The 17,405-nt window shown below is 53.8% G+C and overlaps 2 protein-coding genes and 1 pseudogene across 2 annotated transcripts; 1 reads left to right on the top strand and 2 right to left on the bottom strand.

Moving 5' to 3' along the window:
- Nucleotides 1-2,132: 2,132 nt before the first annotated feature.
- Nucleotides 2,133-2,537, bottom strand: LOC136464982 (uncharacterized). Its single transcript, XM_066463898.1, has one exon. The coding sequence runs from the start codon at nucleotides 2,535-2,537 to the stop codon at nucleotides 2,133-2,135; it is 405 nt and encodes a 134-aa protein (XP_066319995.1).
- Nucleotides 2,538-2,546: 9 nt separating this feature from the next.
- LOC136464981 (uncharacterized) lies at nucleotides 2,547-3,668 on the bottom strand. Its single transcript, XM_066463897.1, has 2 exons — nucleotides 3,363-3,668; nucleotides 2,547-2,942 (listed from the first exon to the last, which is right to left on the bottom strand). The coding sequence occupies exons 1-2, from the start codon at nucleotides 3,666-3,668 to the stop codon at nucleotides 2,547-2,549; spliced, it is 702 nt and encodes a 233-aa protein (XP_066319994.1).
- A 10,261-nt stretch (nucleotides 3,669-13,929) lies between these two features.
- LOC136464979 (protein FAR1-RELATED SEQUENCE 5-like) lies at nucleotides 13,930-16,991 on the top strand (annotated as a pseudogene).
- Nucleotides 16,992-17,405: the final 414 nt, after the last annotated feature.

The raw sequence follows: 17,405 nt of genomic DNA, 5'->3' as shown, positions 1-17,405 counted from the left end.
GCCATCGCCGCTTCCTGGTGACAGAGAGTCCGCCCTAGAGGACACGCTGCCGACACGTGAATCGGCGTGGCCCGAGGGGGCGCCGTCGGGTCTTGTTGGCCAGACGTCCCTGGTGGAGACGGCCGCCGCCTTCGGTGGCATCGGGTTGTCGCTGCCTCTGGTCCGGAGGGGCCGCGAGCCGCACGCATGGGGCGGACCCCGGATCCGCTGGGCCGACAGGCAGGATCCGGGAACAACGGTCTTTGTTCTTGACGATCAGGAGGAGGCCAAGGACCATGGGCGCGTCCACAATGGAGTCGAGGTGGTGATGCGCTCGCTATCCTGCATGATGGATGCCCTGTGTGACGTCGTCATCCCAGCAGGCCAGGTATGATTCGTTTGAGTTTTTGGGCTCCGCCTCCTTCTGTTTCTCCCTTTAGTTCGTGTGCTTAGGGTCTTCACTTCCTCCGCAGTCGCTAATGGACCGCAGCCGGGAGAAATCCCTGTTCCTCCATCGGGAGAGGGACGTTTGGGATCGTCTCACCGAGGAGGGGCAGTCGCACGAGCGGCTGGCCAAGAAGCTCGCCTCTATGAACCAGGAGTTGGCCGACCTCTGGAGTCGGGAGGCTGAGGCCCGCGAGCTCGCGTGACTAGCCGAAGGAACGCTCCATTCTGTAGAGCAAGAGCATGACTCAGCGCGCCAGGCTCTTCAGGCCGAGAGGGACCTAAAGGTGGCGGCCCAAGAGGCAGCCAGCAAGCTCACTGCGGAGGCCACTCGGCATGACGAAGAGATTCGGTGTCTCCAGGTCGAGGTGAATGGTAAGGCCCCCGGCCTCCTGCCCATTTTTTCTTTTTTGGGGAGGTCGTAGCTGGTTTTCTGACGTGGTTTGACGCATGGCTGGAACAGGTTTTGACGGCCGTCTGGCAGCAAAAACTGAGAAGGCGTAGGACCTGGCGAAGAAGCTTGCCGAGGCGTCGAGGAACCTCGAGGCGGAGTTTAGCGACCATGAGAGCCTTCGCACTGCCGTCGGGCTGGTTATGGACGACCATGGGATGACCTCTCCGCAAGGGACCAGCTCCCACGTGGTTCGTGCCATCGGTATTACCGACCATGCGCGTGAACTTGCGAGGGATGCGCCTCATCTCGACGTCCAGCGGGCCTTTGCGGTCGCCCGTACGCACTACGAGAACATCGATCTGGAGGCGATGAGCGAAGACTTCGCGCCCGGCGACATCGACGCCTAGATGGATGAAATCGAGGAGAGGGTGGCTCCCCTAGCGTGAAATCTGGCCAAAGATATGGAAGAAGAGATTCTCCCCTAAGGGGGTAATTAGTTTTAGGTCTGGAGCATGTAATAAACTTATGACAATTCTTCACTCCCATTTTGGCCAAAAACGTCTTCTGACTTTTTTCCCTTCATGTGTGTGGAAAGATCGTTGCACTCTGACCCTCAGTGTAGTTGTTCGGCGTGCTTTATCCGTCCCTCCGATGGGTGCGCACGAGCGCATCCGGTGGGTGTAGCCCCTGAGGCTTTGGAGGGGTGGAACACCCCTTCAAAGGCTTGACTCGAGTGGGGGAGGAAGCACTCGGCGTGGAACCTTGTAGAGGAGTTGGATAACGAAATCCTGCCCACAAGGGGCTAGTTAGTCAGATGAATTTGGCATCGGAGAAGTTAAGAACTTCATCTTTTTGGCCAAAAGGATATCTGGACCTTTATGTATAAAAAGGTTGTTGCGATCTGACCCTTAGCTCATGATAGGACATCAGGAATTAGTGTTGCGAGTGACCGAGCGCCGATCACGCTGGTGAGCAAGTGGCGCCGTAGCCGCTGGGGCGTAGGCTTCTTGCAGTCCGACCGGTTTTACTTGGCAGTTAGTTTTTTTGCAACTCTTATTCGTGGGTCCCATTGTAAGAAGGGGTCAGATGTGAAAAGAAAATTTTGTTGGGTGTAGTTTGTTTGCCAGCCCCCGAGTGAGGACCGACCCCGAGCCATTGCTAGGGTCGGGTGTCACTAGAAATTGGGCGGACGTTTAGCGAAAGCATTACGAGGTAATACTTTTTCTTATTTAAAATCATTACCCTTAGCTTTCATAATCATAATGATAACTTTTAGGAAGGACTAAGGGTAAAAGCGACGTAGTTGTTCGATGTTCTAGGCATTGGTGAGGACTTGTCCGTCAGCGTCCTTGAGCTTGTAAGTGTCTGGCCGAAGTACCTCGGCGACGATGTAGGGTCCTTCCCACGGCGGTGATAGCTTGTGGTGGTTTTTGTTGCTCTGCACGAGGCACAGTACCAGGTCACCGACGCTGAAGGCCCGACCTCGGACGTGGTGGCTGTGGTACCGACGCATTGCTTGCTGGTACTTGGCCGATCGGAGGAGGGCAACATCACGTGCTTCATCGAGCTGATCTACGGTGTCTTCGAGGTATGTTTTGTTGCCCTGGTCGGTGTACGCCTTCACCCTCAGCGCCCTGTATTCAAGGTCGGCGGGGAGGATAGCCTCGGCACCGTAGACCATGAAGAAGGGTGTGTGGCCGGTTGCCCGGCTGTGGGTCATCTATAGGCTCTAGACTACCAAGGGTAGCTCCGCGACCCATCGCTTGCCATACTGGTTCAGCCGATTGAAAATCCAAGGCTTGAGGCCTCGCAGGATCATGTCGTTGGCATGCTCGACTTGCCCGTTCGTGCGAGGGTGCGCCACGGCGGCCCAGTCGACTTGGATGTGGTTCTTGTCACAGAAATTGAGGAACTTCTTCCCCGTGAACTGTGTCCCATTGTCGATGATGATAGAGTTGGGGACTCCGAAGCGGTGGATGATGTTAGTGAAGAAAGTCATGGCCTCCTCCGATCGAATTCTAGAGATCGGCCGAGCCTCTATCCACTTGGAGAACTTATCCACGGTGACAAGGAGATGGGTGTAGCCCCCGGGCGCCCTCTTGAGGGGTCCGACCAGATCAAGCCCCTAGACCATGAATGGCCAAGTGATGGGGATCGTCTAGAGTGCCTGGACCGGCATGTGTGTCTACCGAGCATAGAATTGGCACCCTTCAGAGCTGCGCACGATTCGCTCGGTGTCGGCCACTGCCATCGGCTAGTAGAACCCCTGTCGGAACGCGTTTCCGACCAGGCTGCGTGGTGCGGCGTGATGCCCGCAAGCCCCGCCGTGGATGTCCTCTAGCAACTTGACCCCCTACTTGATTGGGATACATCGTTGTAGGACCTTGGTGTGACTCTTCCTGTAAAGCTCTCCATCGATGATCACGAAGGACTTGGCTCGGCGTGCGAGCCATCGTGCTTCCATTTTATCAGTGGGGAGCACCTCTCGGATTAAGTAGTTGAGGAATGGTGCCCTCCAGTTAGCCTGGGGGTCGGGTTCGCTTGCCATGTCCTCGTTGGCCTGCAAGACCACGAAGGCCGCGAGGGCCACTGAGGGGTCAGCCCCCGAGAGTGGTCGGTCGGCTCCACGTTCTGGGGGGGGCGGCAGGCCACCGACCCCTCCCGCTTCACCGTACCGCACCATGGGTTGGTCTTGGTCACTGGCAAAGACCCCAGTCGGGACCGAATCCCAGTTAGACATGATCTTCGCTAGGGCATCAGCTGCCTCGTTGTCCCTTCGTGGGATGTGGTTTAGCTCAAGGCGGTCGAACTTTTCCTCGAGTCGGCGGACCTCGCGGCAGTACGCGGCCATCTTGGGGTCATGACAGTTTGAGTCCTTCATGACTTGGCCAACAAGGAGCTATGAGTTGCCGCAGACTTCCAGCCATCGGATGCCTAGTTCGGCGGCGACGCGCAGACCGTTGACTAGGGCCTCGTACTCTGCTACGTTATTGGAAGCAGAAAAATGAAGGCGGACTGCATACTACATACGTACCCTGAGTGGAGAGATGAAGACCAGCCCCGCGCCGGCTCCCTTCTTTGTCAGCGACCCATCAAAAAACATCGTCCAGTACTCCTGATCGACGACCACCGATGGCATCTGGACCTCGGTCCATTCTACGATGAAGTCAGCGAGCACCTATGACTTGATGGCCGCTCGGGGGGCATAGGTGATCCCCTGGTCCATCAACTCGAGTGCCCATTTAGCAATCCTTCTCGTCGCCTCGTGGTTCTAGATGACCTCGCCGAGGGGAAAGGAAGATACGACTGTCACCGGGTGTGACCCGAAGTAGTGTCGGAGCTTCCTTTTAGTGATGAGGACCGTGTACAGGAGCTTCTGGAGCTGTGGATATCGAGTCTTAGAGTCGGAGAGGACTTCGCTAACAAAGTACACAGGGCGTTGCACTTTGAGGGCACATCCTTGCTCCTCCTGCTCTACTACAAGGACGGCGTTGACCACCTGGGTGGTGCTGCTATGTAGAGCAGGAGGGGCTCCTGTCCGACCGGTGGGACTAGGACCAAGGCCGTTGATAGGAGGGCCTTGAGCTTGTCAAGCGCTTCCTGAGCCTCAGGGGTCCACTCAAAGCGGTCGGACTTTTTCAGTAACCTGTATAGGGGCAGCCCTCGTTCGCCGAGGCGTGAGATGAAGCGGCCTAGCACCGCTAGACATCCCATGACCCTTTGTACCCCTTTGAGGTTCTGAATCGGGCCCATTTTGGTAATGGCCGTAATTTTTGCTGGGTTGGCCTCGATGCCACGCTCAGAGACGATGAACCCGAGCAGCATACCCCTCAGAACCCCGAAAACTCATTTCTCAGGGTTGAGTTTGATCTCGTTCTTCCTGAGCATTTCGAAGGTCAGCTCGAGGTCAGCTACGAGGTTTTTGGTTCGTTTGGACCTGACTACGATGTCGTCCACGTAGGCCTCAACGGTTCGCCCGATGAGGTCATTGAAACACTTGAGCATACATCGCTGGTATGTAGCCCCAACATTTTTTAGACCAAATGGCATGGAAGCATAGCAGTACGATCCGAATGGAGTGATGAAGGAGGTCGTGAGCTGGTCGGACTCCTTCATCACGATCTGGTGGTAGCCGAAATACGCGTCAAGAAAGCATAGGGTTTCGCACCCTGACATTTAGTGCACTACTTGATCTATGTGTGGTAAAGGAAACGGATCCTTAGGACACGCCTTGTTAAGACTCGTGTAGTCAACACACATCCTCCATTTCCCTTTCTTTTTTCTTACAAGAACAGGGTTGGACAACCACTTGGGGTGGTACACTTCCTTGATGAACCTAGCCGCCAAAAGTTTGGTCACCTCCTCACCGATGGCCCTGCGCTTCTCCTCGTCGAAGCGGTGCAGTCGTTGCTTCACCGGCTTGGAGCCTGGCCTGATCCACAGGGCGTGCTCGGCGACTTCCCTCGGTATGCCTGGCATGTCCAAGGGTTTCCATGCAAAGACATCTCTGTTCGCGCGGAGGAAGTCGACGAGCGTGCTTTCCTATTTCAGGGTGAGGGTGGCGCCGATGCGCACCATCTTCCCCTCCGAGCTACTAGGGTCGAGAAGGATTTCCTTGGTGTCCTCGGCCGGTTGGAACGATCCAGAGGCTTTCTTCACGTCAGGCGCCTCCTCGTCATCCACTTGGTGGACGGTCAGAAGCTCCTCAGAGGTAATGACCATTGAGGCGAACTCACAGCATTCCACCTCGCACTTGTAAGCGCGCTGAACGGAAGTGCCGATGGTGATGATGCCCTTTGGCCCTAGCATCTTCAGCTTGAGGTATGTATAGTTGGGTACCGCCATGAACTTCGCGTAGCATGGGCGCCCCAACACGGCGTGGTAGGTTTTGTGGAATCCGACCACCTCAAAGGTGAGGGTCTCCATCCTAAAGTTGGAAGCAGTCCCAAAAGTGATGGGCAGGTCGATCTGCCTGAGTGGCACGGCTTGCTTTCCAGGCACGATGCCGTGGAAGGGTGCCCCGTTTGGCCGAATGTGCGAATGGCCGATGCCCATGGCATCGAGGGTGTCGGCGTAGATGATATTGAGGCCGCTGCCTCCATCCATCAGCACCTTGGAGAGCCGCTTGGTGTTAACGATGGGGTCGACCACCAGCGGGTACCGCCCTGGACGCGGCACATGTTCCGGATGGTCAGTCCGGTCGAACGTGATGGGCGAGCCAGACCACTTGAGGAAGGTGGGCGTGGCTGGCTCGATGCTATAGACCTCGCGATGCTCGAACTTCTACTAGCGTCTTGAGGCATAGGAGTCAGATCCACCGAAGATCATGAGACACGCAGTCTCGGTTGGGTAGACCGCATCTTCGCCCTCGGCATCGTCGCTGCTGGGGTCAGGCTTCTTCGGCTCTCCCTTCTTGGAGCCCCCCACCAAGAACTTCCTCATGAGACCACAGTCTTTGAGGGCATGCTTGGTGGAGTAGCTATGGTTTGGGCATGGCCCCTCGAGCATTTTCTCGAAGTGGTCGAGGGTGCCCTCAGCGGGTGCCTTCTTGCCCTTTCGCTCGACGGCGGCCATGAGCGAGCCCTCGCGTCGCTACTTGTTCTTCTTCTTCTTGCTGGAGGGGTCGGAGGTACCTACGCCGGCCCCCTCGTCCTCCTTGACCTTTCCCTTGGAGCGGTCGAAGATAGCCCCCACCGTGTCCTCGCCAGAGGCGTGATTGGTGGCGATGTCGAGGAGCTCCTTGGTGGTCCACGGGCTCTTCTGCCCCAGCTTGTGGACCAAGGACTCGTTGGAGGTTCCGGACAAGAATGCGCTGATGACGTCGGCATTGGCGATGTTAGGGAGCTCATTGCACTGCTGAAAGCTCCAGTTTGATTTTGGTCAATTGATGAAACCTATTGGACTAACTCTTGGCTAAGTGTGTTAATTAGTAAAGGTAGTCCAAGCCAACTTGTGGAGCAAAGTAATGATCATGATGGTGGATGGTGAAGGCCACAAGTAGATGAATCAAGTGCTCACACTTCGGAAAAGAAGAAAGAGAAAAACAAAAGAGATCAAAAGCAAAGGTATAACTTGATAGGGCTCTTTTGTTTTGGCACTCAAGACACCACAGAGGGTGTGAGTATGTTTAGGATAGATAGCCGTACTATGAAGAGGGGAGAATCTTGGTTAACGTGGTTATCAAGTGCCACTAGGTGGAATCATACATGCATTTGCATTAGGACCTAGTGTGCTAACTTAACACCCTTGAAAATGCTTTGAAGTACATGCTAACACACATGCACATGGAGGTGTACACTTGGTGGTGTTGGCACATTTACAAAGGGTGGAAGTTCGGTGGTGAAGAAAGAGGACAAACTAGTGGATTCAGCGAATTTTGGAAATGTTCCTCACTATTTTTAGTGCACCGGACGCTGATCTCGGGTGCACCGGACGCTGCACCGGACGCATCCGGTGCTTGTGTAGACTCTGGGGCGAGCCCGGTCGTGTGTGACCGGACGCATCTGGTGCCTCGAGGAGCTCTCGGGGAGCTCTCTGAGTAGCGACCGGACGCTGGCCGAGGAACTGACCGGACGCAGGGCAGACGCGTCCAGTGCTCGCTTGCGCAGCGCTCGGGCATTTTGGACGGTAGCGACCGGACGTTGTCAGCGTCCGGTTAGTGATGACCGGACGTGTCCGGTCGACAAAAACCGGTTCTGGACCCTCTCTGGATAGCGACCGGACGCCACTATTGGCGTGTCCGGTCGTACTGTTGCGCGCCAACGGCTAAATTCAAATGGCTAGTACACGTGGCGTCACGAGAGTGACCGGACGCTGCACCGGACGCGTCCGGTGCAACATTAAGGAGCGTCCGGTCGATGCGCAGAGTGCCTAGTGAAGGGGTATAACAGCTCTATTGTTTTGGGGGGCTCTATAAATAGATGTTGGCTGGCTCTAGCTCATATTTTGCACATTTTCATTGACATTGCATCCTTGTGAGCTAGGCCAAACCTCTCCCACTCATCTCCTTGCTTGATATTGCAAATCAAAGTGAGATTGAGTGATTCCAAGTGCATTTGCTTGTGTTGTTGCATCTAGTGGCACTTGGCGATCGTTTTGCTGTGGTTTTCTTGTTACTCTTGGTGGTTGTCGCCACCTAGACGGCTTGGAGTAGCGGAGGAGTTGTGGCAAGAGTTGGTGATTGTTCTTGGCCACCTCTCGGTGATTTGTGAGGGGTTCTTGTGCCTTCCCCGGTGGAGCACCAAAGGTAACTCTAGTAAATTGCTCGTGTCATTGAGTTACCTCACTTTTGGGTTGGTTCTTGCAGTGTCCAACATGTGGACGAGGTTTGTGCGACACCTCTTAGCCACCGAACCACCAAGTGTTGGTCGACACAACGGGAACGTAGCGTGCCGGCAAGCACGTGAACCTTGGGAGAAAAATTGATTGTCTCTTGCCATTGGATTTCTCCTAGCATTCTTATTGTTGACAAGTTGATTGGTTCATCACCTCTACACAGCGGTATAAACTTCTCTATCCTATCTTTATTTCGTGTAAACTAGTTGTAACAAGCTCTTTAGTGTAATTAGTTTTGAGAGCTTGTCTTACTCTTGCTAGTTTAGTTTTTCACCTAGTTGAGCTCTTTAGTGTAGCTAGCTTTGAGAGCTCTTAGTGACCTAGCCTTTGATTGTTATAGAGATTATATCAATGAGAATTGTTGGGATAGGAGGCTTGCAACACTTGTTAGAGCTAGTGCAAAAAGCTTTATAGCCTTTTAGTAGTCTAACAAGTTTGTCTAGTGGTTTGTAGTTTTTATAATAGGCTATTCACCCCCCTCTAGCCAATTAGGACCTAACAACTGCCGCAAGAAGCGTCGGATGTAGTCCCGAAGGGACTCTTTTACTTTCTGGCGGCAGTTTTTGAGGTCCCAGGGGTTTCCAGGGCGCGTGTAGGTGCCCTGGAAGTTCCCCATGAAGGTTTCGTGGAGCTCCGCCCAGCTTTGTATGCTGTTGGGCGGGAGATGCTCTAGCCATGTACGGGCCGAGTCGCCCAAGTACAAAGGGAGGTTGCGGATAATGAAGTCGTCATTGTCCGCGCCCCTGGCTTGACATGCAAGCCGGTAGTCCTCAAGCCAGAGGCCGGGGTTCGACTCCCCGGAGTACTTGAGGACGTTGGTTGGTGCACGGTACCGCTGGGGGAACGGTGCATGGAGTATGTGCTGGCCAAAAGCCCGAGGCCCCGGTGCAGGGGGGCTCGGACTTCGGTCCTCACTAGCGTCATAGCGCCCGCCGAGGCGGGGGTGATAGCCGTGGTCGGCACCCCGCCGCCTGTCCTCCCTTTCGCGCCTGCGGGCGTCTAGGATGACGCAGGCATCTCGGATGGAGCCGACGCGTTCCCGGACCGGAGGTAGGTCGGCGGGCCTTGCGCCTTGTGGCAGCTGGTGAACGGACACGTTAGCCGTGTCGCGCTCGGTGGAAGTACGCTGACTGGTGTCAAGCCTACGACATCGTGACCGTGAGCTTTCCGCCTGTTGCTCCGCTGCGCGCTCGAGCAACTCACGGATATCCCGCTGAGTCTTGCGCTCTTCGGGGGTAGCGGGCGCCGGGAGGCCGCATAGCAGGGCGGCTGCCACGGCGATGTTCTGGCTGGCTTGGGGGAACCGCGGGAGGCCATCGTTGTCCTCCACGATCCGCCACTGCACATCGAGGGCCATGGCCCATGCGAGCCCTTGCTCAGCGCGGTGGCGCTCGATCTCATGTTCGAGCTAGGAGCGTTCCCGTTCCACTTCACGGCGTGCCGTGTCGAGCTCTCGCTGCCGGGCCTACAGCTGCTCTAGCCATAGTCTCCCGTGCAGGGGTGGGGCGGAGGCTGCCGGAGCCGATGGACGTGGAACCACCATCCCATCTGCTGGGACGGGGGTGGGGACTTCCCGCAGGTCGCCCTCCGTACCACTAGTGCTCGAGATGTGACCGTCGCTGACTTCCGCCATGAAGCACTCGCGTGAGGGGTGATGACTCCCATCGCTAGAGCGGGAAGTGCAGAGGGATTCAGAACCCGTCCCTAGGAGGTCATAGACCGACTCCGAGGCATAGCCCGCCATCCCTACGAACTCATTGTTCATGTAGGACGGGCGCATCCGCTGCGCCATGTAGCTGCTAACGATTTCCGTAGAGTTGTGGAGGCCGAAGGGGTATGTGGTCGAGACATCCCTAGGGGAGTTCTCCAGAGAGAGCGATTCCCCTTGGCGCCGTCCATCGGATTTGACACATAGACTGGTCGGCACTGTGCCACCAACCCTCCGCCGCGCCTGGCCACCTCGAACGAAGGAAGCAGAGGAGGTCGTAGACCGACTCTGAGGAGTAGCCCGCCATCCCTACGAACTCGTTGTTCGTGCAGGACGGGTGCATCCGCTGCGCCATGTAGCTGCTAACGACTTCCGCAGAGTTGCGGAGGCTGAAGGGGTATGTGGTCGAGACATCCCTAGGGGAGTTCTCTAGAGAGAGCGATTCTCCTTCTTCGAGCTGCATCACGATGTCGGGGAAGGAAGGATGTCCGTGGTTCCCCCGGGATGGCCTTGGTCCCAGGGGGTGTCGAGGAGGTAGTCGCAGCTACAGAGAAAATGTCGCAGAGCCTCCGGGTCGATGAGTCCGGAGAAGTCAGCGTCATCCCAGCCGCTGTCGTACTCGCTGGAGTCGAAGTCGGAGACCGCCCCAGGGCCCTAGAGGAGCTCCAAGGTGGCCCGCAGGTGAAGGCCGCTCATCGACTTGACGACCGAGTCAATGTTGGAAGGTGGGTCGGCAGACCTAGTGGGGTGGAGCGTGGTGCGCCCCTCCTCCATGCCAGCAACGTGGTCAACCGGTGTGGAGGGAGGGAGCAGGACCAAGTCGTGGCCGACCCCGGTGCAGAGGAAGTCCAGGCTCCCCAACCGGATGTGGGAGCCCAGAGTGAAGTGGCTATGATGGTTGGCCATCCGAAAGCCGGGTTGTTAGGATCGTCGTGACGCGCAAAAAGCCCCTACCTGGCGCGCCAACTGTCGGCGTTCGGATTCGCCGACTAGTGAATTTGTGTATCTGCGCGTCAAGGTTTTGGATGGCTGTGCTCAAAGGACACGAGGGGGTATACTAGTTCGGGCGGAACGTCCCTACGTCCAGTTCGTGGCTGCTCGTGTTATTGGCACCAAGTTTGTAGTAGGGGGTACAAACGGTCGAGAGAGGGAGTGGGTTCCAAGTCTCTAAGGGATCGAGGTTCAAGTGTCTCGTGTGGGATGTGGTTATCCGGTTTGTTGGCCCGTTAGTCTGATGGATTTGTCGATGGGCCGATCCCTCTACGGGGTGCCCAGCCTTTCCTTTTATAAACTTAAGGGAAGGACCTGGGGTACAAGAGAGAGAAAGAGAGAAAAAGAAACAAGAAAAAGGTGGTACAGCTCCTATCCGACGCTGCCCTTCTCCTCCGTGGGCGGGTCGCTCGGGTCCTGTTGACGACAGTGGAAGTACGCGGGCGACGTCTCTTCTCTCCCTGGCGTGCGGTATGGGCAGATCTTGTGTCAGGGGCAGCTCGGGAACCAAGTGGTACAGTACCAATCTGCCTGACACTGTTGGGGGACGTGGGTTCGAGACGCAGTTTCCCAGAGGTCTCCGGTCACGTCGGAGCGTGCCGGGCCCCCTTGCATCAGGACACGATTTTGAACCTGCTTCCTTCGTTCGAGGTGGCCAGGCACGGCGGAGGGCAGGTGGCACAGTGCCGACCAGTCTGTGTGTCAAATCCGCATGTCTTGGGCATTTAATGCGGTACAGATCATGTCTTTTGGGTCTTATCTATCGCATGGGGTCGATCCGACCCCGGGGGTCGGGCGACGCGGAGCCCACGCTCTCGTGGACGGGGCCCGAGCCTTCGGGGTCGGTCGAGGCGGGACGTGGCCCGAGCCCTCGAGGTCGGGCGAGACGGGACTTGTGCCCTCGAGGTCGGGCGGGACGGAATCGGCACCTCCGGGGTCGGCCGAACTCGGGACCCGTGCCCTTTGGTCGAGGTGGGTGCCTAAGTCCTCGGGGTCAGGCGGGACGGGATCCGTGCCCTTGAGGTTGGGCGTGCTGGGTCCCACGCCCTGAGCGGTCGACCGGGGCCGTCCCGTTATTCTTAACCCCTGGTCGGGTCAAGGTTAGCGGTAGTCGTTCCGTATGTGTAGGACACCTTGATATTTATATCCGACAAATGTTAACAAATATTCTCTCAGGACAGAGGGGCAATCGACTGATTTTTCAACAATAATATAAATATAGTAGATGGACTTCCTAACAATCAGCAGTACTGCAACAGCTAGTATTTTCGGACTATAAATAGTACTTGTCAATAAACATCCAAGCAACAGCAGGCTAAATGATGATCCAACAATAAACGGCCAGGTATACAGCAGCGTCTCCAACTTTCAGAAAGTAGCAGCAAGCAGAAGCCGCAGCCAAGAATAATATCGCAAACAACATAGGGCCTCGTTTAGATTGCAAATTTTTGCAATCTGGATACTGTAGCACGTTTCGTTTGTATTTGACAAACTTTGTTCGATCATGGATTAACTAGACTTAAAAGATTCGTCTCGTGATTTACAACCAAACTGTGCAATTAGTTTTTTTTTACCTACATTTAATGCTCCATGCATGCGTTCAAAAATTGATGTGATAGAGAAAGAGTGAAAAAACTTGGAATTTGGAGATGATCTAAACAAGGCCTAGGGTAGGGTATAACTCCAGCCGGATCAAACAGTTCTTCAGATATATTATCAAATACGAGAAGTAGGCAATGATATATAAAAGGATCGGCTTATAAAGGATGATGCAATCCAAACCCTAAAATAAATCTTCCACCCGTGCTTCCGAGGAATACGAACAGAAGACGAGGAACTCCAAGAATTTCGAAGAAACGCACCCACGAAATAATCCCTGATTACAAAGGATGATGCAATCCAAACCCTAAAATAATTCTTCCACCCGTGCTTCCGAGGAACAACAGAAGACGAGGAACTCCAAGAATTTCGAAGAAACGCGCTCGACCTCTCCTGGAAGAACCTGAGCGGCAAGGTCACGGACGACGTGCTCCGGCTGCCATCGCTCACCGTCCTCAGCCTCTCCTCCAACGCGTTCGCCACCACGCTGCCCAAGTCCCTGGCGCCGCTATCCAACCTCCAGGTGTTCGACGTGAGCCAGAACTCCTTCGAGGGCGCGTTCCCGGCCGGCCTGGGCTCCTGCGCTGACCTCGCCACCGTCAACGCCTCCGGCAACAACTTCGTCGGCGCGCTCCCTGCCGGCCTCGCCAACGCCACGTCCCTCGAGACCGTCGACCTGAGGGGAAGCTTCTTCGGTGGCGACATCCCGGCGGCTTACCGGAGCCTCACCAAGCTCAAGTTCCTGGGCCTCTCCGGCAACAACATCACCGGCAAGATCCCGGCGGAGCTCGGCGAGCTCGAGTCGCTCGAGAGCCTCATCATCGGCTACAATGCGCTGGAGGGAAGCATCCCGCCGGAGCTCGGCAGCCTCGCCAACCTCCAGTACCCCGACCTCGCCGTCAGACACCTCGACAGACCCATCCCAGCGGAGCTCGGCAAGCTTCCGGCGCTCACCGTGCTTTACCTGTACCAGAACAGCCTCGAAGGCAAGATACCGCCGGAGCTTGGCAACATCTCGACGCTCGTCTTCCTCGACCTGTCCGACAACTCGCTCACGGGGCCGATCCCCGACGAGGTTGCGCAGCTGAGCCACCTCCGGCTGCTCAACCTCATGTGCAACCACCTCGACGGCACCGTGCCGGCAGCCATCGGGGACATGCCGAGCCTGGAGGTGCTCGAGCTGTGGAACAACTCCTTGATGGGGCAGCTTCCTTGACGGTAAGCTTCCAACAGCCGGTGTCGGCGTGGCGGTGGAAGCAGCAGTTACGGTGGCGCTGGAGGCGACGGCGAGCTTCCAGCAGCCGGCGCCGGCACCGCCCGTGGCAGCGGAAAGGGGAAGGTCGGCGGCCGTGTTGGTGCCGCGTTCTGCGACGGCGAGCTTCGAGCAGCCGGTGCCGACACCACCCGTTGCAGCGGAGCTAGAGGAGAAGCTCGATCGCCGTGCTGGTGCCGCCTTCTTCGACGGCGGCGACGACGATAAATGGCGGATAGAGAAAGCTCGATCGCCGTGCTGGCGGCGACGGCGAGAAGGGAGCCACTTCCCAAACTGATGGCGGGCGTGGGCGCTAACAGGGCAGCCGCAGTAGGTCCCGTCAATGCAAAAACAACGAATCTAGTTTCGGTCACGCCGGCGATGAAGGATGCAACTGTCTTGCCGGTTGGTAGCTTGCAAAGTTCGCCAGCAACGAGGAATCCAGAAGATTTAGAGCCAATCCATCAAGCGATGGAACGAAGTTCAGCGACTGTCGGCCACCTTGGAAGCCAGGAAATGCAATGGGGTGAAGAGGCGAGGGTAGCAGCGCGCACGAATCAACGGAACATGTTCGGGCAGCAGGGAATCAGCAGGAGCAAGTATTTGCAAATCTAACCAGCGGCATCAAGAGGTAAGCAACAATATCAGTTAATACCTAACCCTGCTATTTCATCTTGATTTATTCTTCCACTAGTAAATCAGCAGAATTGATCTTATCTCCTGCGGCGATGGAGAAGTAAAGGGACTATTGGGCTGTGGCAAGAACAGTCACGACCTATACTTTAGCTGACGAACATTATTTGACACACTGCAGGAAGAGGGGGAAACATGCACCTGACTCACGCTTAGCTCCACTAGAAGAGAGCGCTAAAAACTGCCCAGGACCGTCCAACTGTCCAAGGGAGCCAATTTTCCAACCTTACGAGGGAGGCGAAAGAATTCTACAACCTATACTCATGGGAGGTTGGCTTCGGAATTAGGATCGGAAGAAGCAGAATAAACGACAACAAGTATAGGACTAGGCAAGACCTTGTGTTTCATGTGAGGTAGGTACGTGTGCTAAGCTAGATAAATAGTAACAGTAAGTATTCCTCACAAAAAGGAGCAATCAATGACAAAACTTGAATTACAGGGGTGGTGCAGGAATAAGAGAGCTGCGACATGCAGAACAGGGTGCAGGGCAATGGTGAGGCTTCTCCGAACTAGCGACCATGGGTGGTACATAAGCCGTGTCAACAACCACCACAACCATCCGTGCTCGCAACACATATGGGGAGAACAAGCAATGGCCATCACAGAGTGAAATAGATCCAATGACAAAAGAATTCATCTGGAAATTGCGAGAAAACAATGTACCGATAGGGCGTGTGTGCAGCATCCTCGGTGTGTACGGTAACCAATCGGGGGTACCGATCAGGAAAGAGACGGTGAGATCTCTGTGCGCAAGGCTGGCACAGGAGAACATAACTGATGACATAGGAAAAACGATGCAATTGCTAGAGCAGATGAGAACCCAAGATCCAGGGATGGAGGTAAGGTTTGTCATTGATGAGGAAGGAAGGATTAAATCAATGTTGTGGTGCACCAGAAAAAAACAGAAGTGACTATGCACAGTTCGGTAATGTGGTTACTTTTGACACCACATATCGTACAAATCTTTACAACCTTCCGTTTGGTCTGTTCGTTGGTGTTAATAACCATTTCAATCAATTATATTTGGTGGTGTCTTCCTGACGACCGAGAAGACAAAGGACTTCGAATGGGCATTCAGTATGTTCTCTGAAATAATGGGGGGCAAGGAAGCACAAACAATGCTTACAGGTAACTCAAAGCATATATTTTAATATCATAATATTGTACAGAAAGATTAATCATAGGGCAAATAAAGATGCATTTTTGTAATTTGTGTGCCTTGCTAACAGACCAATGGCAAACCATGGCAGCAGCCATAAAGAGTACTCTAAAGAACACAAAGCATCGTTGGTGTCGTTGGCATGTGCTCAGAAAAATGAAGCAGAAGGTGGGCAATGCATACAGCAAACACAGTGGTTTCAAAAAGGAATTTAACAAATTGGTGGTGGAAGAGACCTCAATCCAAAGATTCGAGAGGAAATGGAGGCAACTAACAAGGAAGTATAACCTTGAGAAGAACAAGTTCATGAAGAGATTGTACAAGCACAGGGCAATGTGGACTAAACCTTACTTCATGAACATCTTCTGTGCAGGTATGACCAGCACTCAAAGAAGCGAGAGTGCTAACCACATGCTTAAGCAATTCATTCAAAGGTCTGCACCAATGCACATGTTTGTGCGGAAGTTTAGTGAGTTTCAGAGCGACAGGAACGACCAGGAAGACAAGGAGATACATTTAACAAAGCAGGTGTGTTATTAGTGTAGAATAAATTCATCAGTACATGTCATGATATTATACAAGTGAACAAATTTGTAGTTCATGGTCATATGTCTGTGGGTGCAGATGCGTAGGAAGAGACGAGTAGGTGTGCCAATCGAGAGGCACGCAGAGACAACATATACTCGAAGAATGTATGAAATGTTCTACCAGGAACTGTATGAATCAGGAGGATTCTTAATAAAGAGAAGAGATGACATTGGGTTGTTTGAAGTCTCTCATGTAATGGATGATGACAATCCAGATGGAAGCCGCTACCAAGTAATTTATGATGGAGGGGAAAAAAATCTCATGTGAGTGTGGACTATACGAGCACATGGGAATGTTGTGTAGGCACTCTCTTAAGGTAGGCATGTTGCACTTCAGTATGCTAAATTTGAAGCAAGTTTTTCTCTGCGTGCAAAAAAGTATGTTTTCTCTGATACTAAACTTGATCCATCTGTAAATACAGATACTTGTGAACCTAGACGTAAAAGAGATACCCTGTGGAAACATAATGGCGAGGTGGACAAACACTCAAGGAGACCATGGATTCCAAATTGGAGGGTCGAAGAATGGTTGTGCAACCAATGATATCACGGCTTATGTCAAGAAGAGGCAGTTGGTAAAGAGAATGTTTGAGGTGACTAATCAAACCAATGGTATAACCGATGAAGCCTTTGCAGATGCGATGGAAGCAATAGAATCAATGGTACCAAAGTCTGAAACACCACAACCTATAGAGCAGGCAACCATGAAGGAAAGTGTGGACATAGTTGCAATTCTATTAAATGCCCACCTAGGCCAACAAAGAAGGGTAAGGAAGCAAAAGGAGTCTACAGATGAAGAGAACCCAAAAGGAGCCAAGACAAGGGCGGTAGATGAGGTCATGGGATTGTAGAATGAAGCCATGCAGCTGTGTCTAGTTTTCAGAAGAAAAAGAGATGTAGTATGAAATGATTTGAATAAGGACACGACCCTAATTTGATCTGTCTGGAACTTAGGTATCATTAGAAGCATTAGCCTTCATGTTACTATATTTCGTAGCGGGAATGAATTTAGCTGTGCACGTACAGCAGGAACGCTCCAAGTTCATACACCAATGGTAGGAATAAGTCACAGCAATAACAGCTTTACTGCTTTCAAGTTGTCGCAAGGGTACCCTGTTGACTTTGGAGTTTAAATCAATATGACTCTGTGCTTCCAAGATGACTAACAAGTAATAAGAACAACTGAGTCATAGCTTTGATAATCAACTGTAGACAGATTTGTCAACTCATGGTCTGACTTCTCTAACTGCGTCAATGGCAAAAGC

Source organism: Miscanthus floridulus, chromosome 7, assembly GCF_019320115.1.
Source record: "Miscanthus floridulus cultivar M001 chromosome 7, ASM1932011v1, whole genome shotgun sequence".
Taxonomy (NCBI): domain Eukaryota; kingdom Viridiplantae; phylum Streptophyta; class Magnoliopsida; order Poales; family Poaceae; genus Miscanthus; species Miscanthus floridulus.
This window is presented reverse-complemented; position numbering and strand designations above follow the sequence as displayed.